This window comes from Populus euphratica, unplaced genomic scaffold, assembly GCF_000495115.2.
Source record: "Populus euphratica unplaced genomic scaffold, PopEup_1.0 scaffold2.1, whole genome shotgun sequence".
In the NCBI taxonomy this organism is placed as follows: Eukaryota; Viridiplantae; Streptophyta; class Magnoliopsida; order Malpighiales; family Salicaceae; genus Populus; species Populus euphratica.
In genome coordinates, this window is record NW_011499846.1 from 6,077,034 (window position 1) to 6,085,918 (window position 8,885).

At 35.0% G+C, this 8,885-nt stretch overlaps 2 protein-coding genes across 2 annotated transcripts; both read left to right on the plus strand.

The window, feature by feature from the left end:
* Window positions 1-606: 606 nt before the first annotated feature.
* On the plus strand, window positions 607-4,129 carry LOC105135445 (probable serine/threonine-protein kinase WNK4). Its single transcript, XM_011040314.1, has 7 exons — window positions 607-1,198; window positions 1,419-1,456; window positions 1,600-1,827; window positions 1,926-2,146; window positions 2,229-2,386; window positions 2,496-2,901; window positions 2,986-4,129. The coding sequence occupies exons 1-7, from the start codon at window positions 1,070-1,072 to the stop codon at window positions 3,861-3,863; spliced, it is 2,058 nt and encodes a 685-aa protein (XP_011038616.1). The 5' UTR covers window positions 607-1,069; the 3' UTR covers window positions 3,864-4,129.
* Window positions 4,130-5,827: 1,698 nt separating this feature from the next.
* Window positions 5,828-7,566, plus strand: LOC105135455 (protein yippee-like At4g27745). The gene is made up of 2 exons (XM_011040327.1): window positions 5,828-6,892; window positions 7,204-7,566. Exons 1-2 carry the CDS (start codon window positions 6,797-6,799, stop codon window positions 7,429-7,431), a joined length of 324 nt encoding a protein of 107 aa, XP_011038629.1. The 5' UTR covers window positions 5,828-6,796; the 3' UTR covers window positions 7,432-7,566.
* The last annotated feature ends 1,319 nt before the right edge of the window (window positions 7,567-8,885 follow it).

Here is an 8,885-nt window from a genome sequence, read left to right on the forward strand (position 1 = left end):
ACTTCTAAAATAAGTTTCATAGTTACTACCTATGTTACTCATATTATTTTCATTTCAATTCTTTTTTATTTTAATTCAATCCACATTGTAAAAAAAACATGCAATTAAATGCTAATTTGGATTTAAAATTGCTCAATTGAAAAAAAAAAATTTGAGGGCCAAAATATTTTTTTTAAAATACACTATTATAATCAACAAATTATAAAAGAGTTAACAATGACAATAACTACAGTAAATTCCCAATTTAGTTTTTTGTTAATTAAGAAACAAAGGGGAAAAAAAGAGAGAAATATGGTATCGGTTGAAAGCTAAGCTGGCAATAGATAGATAATAGAAGCGGCAAGACAAAACCAGCTTCGCATAACGACGCTCCAACCTAAACCAAGACAAGAAAAGAACCATCTCATGTTAGGTAACTAAAATTACTGATTTCATCGACCATACAAGTGTTTGTTTACTCCCTCTCTTCCGGTTCCGTACATCACCACCATTTTCTCCTCTTCTTAGCCTATCCCATTTCTTCTCTCATTTCTTTTTTTCACTCCCATTTTCTTTTCAAAACAGACGTTCTTTATATATATATATATATATATATATATATATATACATATTCTTTTATTTGTTCGGGATTTTTTTTTTTTGGGTTCTGTTTCTTGGTTCTGGTTTACAAGGATGTTAATAGAGAACTTGGTGGTGTTGGGATTAGTTTAGAGTATGGACAAGAATTGTAGAGGCGTGGCCGTTGGGCTTATGAATTTCTGTAGTTCATTGCCTCAACATCAACAACAAAAAGACGTGTCATTTCTTGTCATCGAATGCCGATTTCGTTTGCGACATTCGGCTTTCGATATCTTCTGCATTGCTTCTGAAGCATTCTCCGAGCTTCGACACGGAAAACGTCATTGTTTTTTGCCTGTCGATCAAGGAGAATTGCCTTAATTAGGTGTGAAAATTTTAGTAAATAACAGACAGGTTTTTTGACCCCCCCAACAAGATAGGGAAATACGAGTGCGTTTTCCTTTTCCTTTTCTTTTTTTGTTCTTCGTTGTTGGTTTTTCGTTCGGCAAGAATGATATCTGTTACTAGTGATAGTGCTGGATTAGTTTTGGCATCAAATAATGGAATGTATTCAGCGATGGAGCCTTCTGATGCTGGGGCTGATTTGGTAGAAAAAGATCCAACCGGTAGATATGTCCGGGTATATAACAGTTTTCTTCAATTCAATTTCATGTTCGTTTTAGCATTTAGCTTTTCAAGTTGTTGCCTTCAGGTGCTGTATGAGATGATTTGGTTTAATTTGAGGCAATTTAAAGTTATATTTTGGTTTTTTATTGTTCATGTTTTCTTTTATAATGATATAAAGCTCTTTTCTCTGTTTGTGATCACTAATTTTCAGTTTTCCTTTTTGTTGATTACAGTATGATGATGTGCTGGGCAAGGGTGCATTTAAGACTGTGTATGATCCTTATGCTTAACCTTTCTTTTATTTAAGAAAAATCTATTTGGAGGTTACATATTTTCAGAAAGCCAAAATCTTTGAAAGCAGAGAATTAATTTTTGAATGCATATATGGCGATCCCTCTGTACTCTTTTTTGCAGTTACAGGGCATTTGATGAAGTGGATGGGATAGAGGTTGCTTGGAACCAAGTAAGAATTGATGATGTCTTGCGGTCGCCAGAAGATTTTGAAAAATTATATTCTGAAGTTTATCTGCTAAGGTCATTAAGACATGAAAACATCATCAAGTTCTCCAATTCTTGGGTGGATGATAAGAACAAAACAATTAACATGATTACTGAACTCTTCACATCTGGGAATCTGAGGCAGTATGTTCTTGAATCATTTTTTTGTTGGTTTTTCTTTGCCTTGCATTATTTGTCTTTGTTGTTTACATTTGTACTAATTGTTTATCTTTGGTTATCAGATATCGAAGGAAGCACAGAAATATTGATATAAAAGCAATAAAGAATTGGGCGAGGCAAATTCTTCAAGGTTTAGTCTATCTCCATGGTCACAGTCCGCCTATCATTCACAGGGATTTAAAATGTGACAATATATTTGTTAATGGAAATCATGGAGAAGTTAAAATTGGAGACCTTGGGTTGGCCATTGTTATGCAGAAGCCTACTGCAAAGAGCGTTATCGGTATTGACTTGATGTTTCAATTCCTATGCATAGTAAAACCAACTTTGTTAGAATTACTGAGCATTTCTCTTGTTTACACCAGGAACTCCCGAATTTATGGCTCCAGAACTATATGAAGAGGAATATAACGAACTTGTCGACATATATTCTTTTGGGATGTGCATATTAGAATTGGTTACTTGTAATTATCCATACAGTGAATGCAGAAATGCAGCTCAAATTTATAAGAAGGTTACCTCTGTAAGTTCTTTAATCATCAGCTTATTATCATTTACATAGCCTTTCTTATCAAATGTCTTTATATGACTATCTTCTTGATTGATTGATGTGCATTTCACTACATTTGCAGGGTATTAAACCTGCTTCCCTCAAGACAGTGGGTAACATACAGATTAAGGAGTTTATTGAGAAATGTCTTCTTCCAGCATCTGAGAGATTGTCTGCCAAGGAGCTACTCAAACATCCATTTCTTCAGCTTGAGATTCCAATACTGGAACAGATCTGTCATCCCTTACCGGTACCTAACCAGTTTCCTATATCACTAAGTTTACCCAAGTCTGGCCCTCTATTCATGGACATGGATATCGACGAAAAGCAACTTTCAGAAAGTACATGTACCAGAAGCAACAATGGAAGTCCAAAATCTCCAGTTTTGGAATATCAGAGAGCACATAAGAACAATGAATTTGGGTTGAAGGGGATGAAAAATGATGATAACTCTGCGTCTCTGACCTTACGAATCTCTGACTTGGGTGGTAAGGAATTATGAATTTTGGAAGACTTACTGTTACTCATGCTCGCAAATGCAATAACTTCAACTTGGTATTTGCTACTTGCAGGTCGGGTGAGGAATATTCATTTTAGCTTCTACCTTGACAGCGATACGGCAATATCTGTGGCAAGTGAGATGGTTGAACAACTAGAGTTGGCAGATCATGATGTCGCTTTCATTGCTGAACTTATTGATTCCTTGATTGTGAAACTTCTCCCTGGTTGGAAGCCATCGTCTTATAGTTCCTCAAATGTTGTAATAGGTGCTTACACTGAGTCCCCAGTCTTTGAAAATGGAGAAAAATTAATTGCATACCCTTGGAATTCAATGTTAAGTAGTGTTCCTGTTGGAACACTAGCTGAGCAAGATGATCTCTCTGGGTTAACAAGGAGTCATTGCTTACAAGCTGATGATAGTAATATCAGTGACAGCCCCAATAATGAGATTTCTCAATTGGTATACAATTCCTCTCCAAGTTTTGCTAACATGGGAGATCAAGAATCTCAGTCATCAGTTGTTTCAGAGATACTTGTCCAAGGTGCTTCATCTATAAACAACAGAACGTCTGAATATTACAATAATGGTGGAAGCTTCAAAGGCACAAATGGATATGTTACTGAGTCAAAGCTTGGAGATTCATATCTCAATTGCAAGTTGGATAGACAAGACAGTTATGTAGGAGAATTCGTTTCAATGAATGAATCTACAGAGAACTCAGAGTGGTCATTCCCCAAGCAAAGCGGAGCATCAAATGTCACGAGCTTGACGAGCAGCTGTTCTTCTCAATCATCAGCTGACAAAGACGGATATGATCTAAAGCTGGGACTTGATGCAATAGAGGCACAGTACCATAATTGGTTTGTAGAACTCACTAGGATGAAAGAGGAGGCGCTGGAGGCCACCAGAAAGAGATGGACAGAAAAGCAGAAGTTAGCTGCTCATTGATTAAGAGCCTATCACCTAGCTGATTTTTGTGTGTTTTCTTCTATCTTGTTTATAATAACATTCACTAATTCTTTGTTTAAGGGTTGTAATATGCATTAACTGAATCCTGTATTGATTACGGCTCTTTTTAGTGGAAGCTGTGGCACTTGGACTTCATCTTGTGCTCTGCGAGCTAATTTCTTTGTTGACTTTGTTTGTAAGCGCAGTGCAGTGTATATAATTGCCCAAACTTGCTGGTTTTTACATGATATCTGATCTCTTCTCTTGCCAGCATTAGCTACAATCTTTACTGCTAGAATGAACTGTTAATTTTGTTTTAAGCGTTGTTGTGCATGTCATAGTATATGGTCCCAGGTTAAGGTCTGGATAGAAATGTGAGGAAGGCATTAAGGGCTCCTGCAGTCCATGTAAGTTCTTAATTCTCAATTCTTAGTTGTTATTCACAATTTCTCAATTTGATATCAAATATTGTCAAATAATTCGGAGAGCAAGTTACGCAATTTCATTAGAAAATTATCATAGCATCTCCAGTCTACATAGACATCTCATATCTGTAACATCGGAAACAAGAATGGGTGAACAGGACTATTGAAACTTGATACTTTCGAAGATCTGAGTATAACTTGTGAGGCTTCCAAGGCAAAAATATGGATGACAAGTCCTGAGCACATCACATCTTTCCACGCGTGTCATTCAAGCAAAAGTAAAATGCTGTTGCTGGCTTATCAGCTGATCTAATCCGTACCTACCGTTAACAGGCGTTTCCGAAGTTGCAAAGGGAAATCAAATAAAAGAGAGAGAGGAGTAGAGTTGAGAAACGACACCAGGAAAATAAGATCATTTCGAGTTAGCGAGCCTTCATCTGCCCTGATGAAGGAGTTGCAGGATGAACAAGAATGATTGAAAAATAAGACCAGTTTTACAAGTTAAAACTTAAGGCATCGTCTTAAACTGTGGAAACTGAATATCATAATTTAGTCAAATCCAATAAGGAGATAGAAAATATTTCTCCCATGCAATTAGATGAGCAAGTTTAGCTTAACCTTGTAAAACTCATGAACTCAACCCTGACACAACCGACCAATTGAACAAGGCATAGCATTTCCATTGTTAAGCGGACGAGGTTCACTCCCTAGTACCCTCGTAGCCGCCAAATTCAATCCAAACCCCACCCCCTTTTTTATTAAATAAACCGAGATGTTTCTGTGTACCCCACCCCCTTTTTTATTAAATAAACCTAGATGTTTCTGTTCGTTTTCTCACAGCTTGAGTTATTATATTTCTTCACTAGAATTAGTCGTCCTTTGATTGAAAAACAAATCGGAGAAGAAAAAAAAAGCAGATCAGCATTGTTACATTGAATAATAATGCTATGTCACGATAAGTTTAGTAATATTTAAATCAATTTAATATTAAAAAAATAAATTAATAGAATTAATCCGTCAAATCTATATCATAAAAATATAATAATTTAATTAAAAAATTAAATCTAATATTAAAAAATTATATATTAATTAAAAAATTATTATTTTAATAAATAATATTTTATAAGGAGAACCCCTCTTCTTTTAGTTTATAATTAATAATTCATAATAATTATTTTTTATCAAGTAAGTGATTAATGAGAACTTAATCAAATTATAATTAAGATTAATTTTTTTCAAAAAAAAAAAGTAGTGGTTGGAATAAGCCGAAAGAAGTGCCTTTTCTTTTTTTAAAAAAAAATCTTCTTCTTATCAATTTTCATGTTCTATCCACATCTTTTCCTTTTTTTCTCAATCTCTTAAAGTAATAAAAATAAATAAATTGAAAAATAGTATTAAATGGACAAAAAGGATTAAGTTATTAACAGATTTAAAAACATAAAAATTAAATTAATATATTGTTTTTTAAATAATAAGGACTAATTGATTAGTTTTGCTAAAACTAAGTTATAATTAACTCTTAACAAAAAAAAAAGTCTCTCTCCTCTTTCTCTTCCCCTCTCAATTATTCGGTGCATAAATGAGAGATTCATTCAATATTCCAAATAAAAAGGCAGAAGCTTGGAGAAAGATAATGAAACTGAAGAACAGTGTATGGGAGCAGTGCTAGTGGATACTTGGTTATGGCAAGGAATTTTCTATATGGTGAGACAATTGGTACCCTTTTGGTCCTTTTGTTAAAGCTCTTCGACGAGGGACAATCATTGAATCAGGTTTATCTGGGAATTCAAAATTGTGTGACGTGATTCAAGAAGAAGAATGGATGTGGCCTCCTGCACGATCAAACCAGACGGATCAAGAAAGTTGCTTTATATGTAATGTGTAATTTTGATGATGAGGATCGCGATCATCTTTTCTTTACCTGTCTTCTTACCACAAGGACTTGGCAGCAGCTATTGCATCTATGTGAAGAGGAACTGGTTTGCAGAAAAATGAATATTGTCTATGGCCTATGGGGAAGGCAATCAATTCAGAAGATTTAGATAACTAGGCAGTCTCTAGTTAAGTCATAATATCTGTTTACCGTTGTTTTTGCTTACAGTACATTCTGTGAAACTGATGTTTTAATAATTTATTAGAATTAGAATTTCTAGGACGAAGGCTTAGTCTAAAAGCAACAATCATTGACGGGCTTAATGCTTTGTTAATTACATCATTAGTTAATGTAAACTTTTCATCTTGTTTTGGGTTTTGCTTTGGCCCCTACCATTAACGTCTTTGTCAACCTGGTTTTGTTTATTCAATTTACTATATTTTTCTTATTTGGATTCGTCACTCCATCAATTATCTAATTAGGGTCTCTGATTAGACTGCATATTTCTCAATCATTGATGCCTTATTAATGTTCTGATCGAGTTTATCCTTTAAAGCAAATTCTGGTTTAATGGCTGGCTAGTTCCTTTTCTTTGCCTTCTCTTGCTCTGGTTTCTTCGGAGAAGCGAAGTTTCCATGGCCGAGGGCGCAGTCGGGCCACGGTTGTACTGTTGTTTTAAGTGCAGAAACCTTGTTTCCTGTCACGATGATATTGTCTCCAAGACTTTTCGGGTGAGCTTCATTAATCTCTCAAGGGTTTTCTTTTTTTTCATGCTGCAATGTAAATAAGTAAATAACACCATAAAACACGAAATTAACGGTACGGATCACATAAAAAAAAAAATTCTTCTACATGTTCGATTAGCCTAGTAATTACAATTTACAGGATCTTCGCATGTCAAACATATGGAATCGAAGGATCCATATTAAGTCATTTAATTTCAGTGTTGCTATAATTCAAGAACTTGGTTTATTAAATGATCCTTCTCGACATTTGGATGATAATATTTCAAGTTATTTCACAACAATGGATATTTTCTTAGGCAAACAATGGTAGAGCCATTCTGTTCTCCCATGCAATGAACATTATCTTAGGGCCAAAAGAGGACCGCCAGCTTATCACTGGTGTCCACACGATCGCTGATGTTTACTGCTCCGATTGTGGGGAGTTATTAGGTTGGAAGTATTGGAAAGCTTATGAAGAATCGCAGAAGTACAAGGAAGGAAAAATTGTTCTTGAAAATTTCAAGATTGTCAAGGAAAACTGGTAGCAGATGTATGGTCACCACAAGTCCTCGTGTCCTGGCCAATGGCCGTCCATACAAGTTCTTTGATTGCCTTAAGAATGTTTATCCTTTACACAGTATCAATTCAAATTCTAATTAAATGGACATTAGCATGCTTCACGTGGTGAAAAATATTGTCATTAATGAATGTTTTCCGTGTAATTTAGATCGCCTTTGTTTTGTATTTTAAAAAATAAAAAAATTGTATTAATTTTTTTCTTTTAAATATTTTAATAGGCTAATATGAAAATAAATTTTAAAAAATAAGAAAATATATATATTATATCAACTATTAAAATACTAACCAAATCTTAAGATCGCTAACTATTCAAATTCTGCATTGAAAATCGATATGTTGTCTTGTGTTCTGACGTTGAGAAAAGTGGGAAAGTGAAATTTGTGTACCTAGGTGTCTAGCTTCTTAGCAAGTAAGGGGATTGAAGATGATATTTCGTCTCGAAAATCAATGAAAAAACAAAAATCTTTTTGGGAGTTTCTGGGTAGCTTCCAATTCCTTTTCAGTTTTAAAATTCCCTCATTCGTGTTTACATGTGTCTAAAATGATGCATGCACATGCAGTGAAGCCAGCTTTTGGCAGTCTAGCTAGCATATCTCCAAACAACAAGATCGTGAAAGTTGATTAAGCCATGTAATTTTGTAAACCTCTGTAGAAAAACTTGGACATTTCAGCCACATTTACTTTGATTCGCTCGAAGCTTAGAATGCTGGCAAGCAATGCTCGACAAACCAGTTGAGTAATATGTCATATTATCTAAAGTTAGATAGCAAGACTAAAACTTGAAACATTAAACAATCTATTGAGAATTGATTTAGCCATCTGTGGCAACATCAGAAAATAATTATAAAAAAAAAAAACTGAGGTGAAGAACATAAAATGCTGTTATTGATGGAGACATGAAGCTAAACAAAAATGTACAATCAAACTGATGACCCCAATTCGATTGTCTAATTGCATGCACAGACAGTCTGGTACTCGTCAATTATTAAAATGGCCTTGCTACCAGGGAGACGAGGACAACAATTTCGTAACTGATGAGCTCATGAAATTTGTAAGCATGAAAAAACCAATTATGCTTCCATCAGACAAGAAAACAATTATCCCTGCAAAAACCCTGCAATTTAATGATGCCACCAATTCGCCGCGCACCGTTTAGCCCACCACATCATATGGGTAAGACCCAAGGGCATGGCAAGACCACTCGATCCAGGGCTAATAGGAGATGTTCGTGAGCCCAAAAACTCGCAACTGGTGAGCGCTGGCTATCCAATCACTTGCCATGTTCAAGAGTACGAGATTCTCTTTGGTTTTATGTGTGGGTTTGAGCTTTCTTGCTTGTCTTTCATTCGAGAAACATGGTTTTTTTTTTTTTTTTTCATTAGACAGACGGGGTCAATCGTTCTCCTGAATAATATATGGC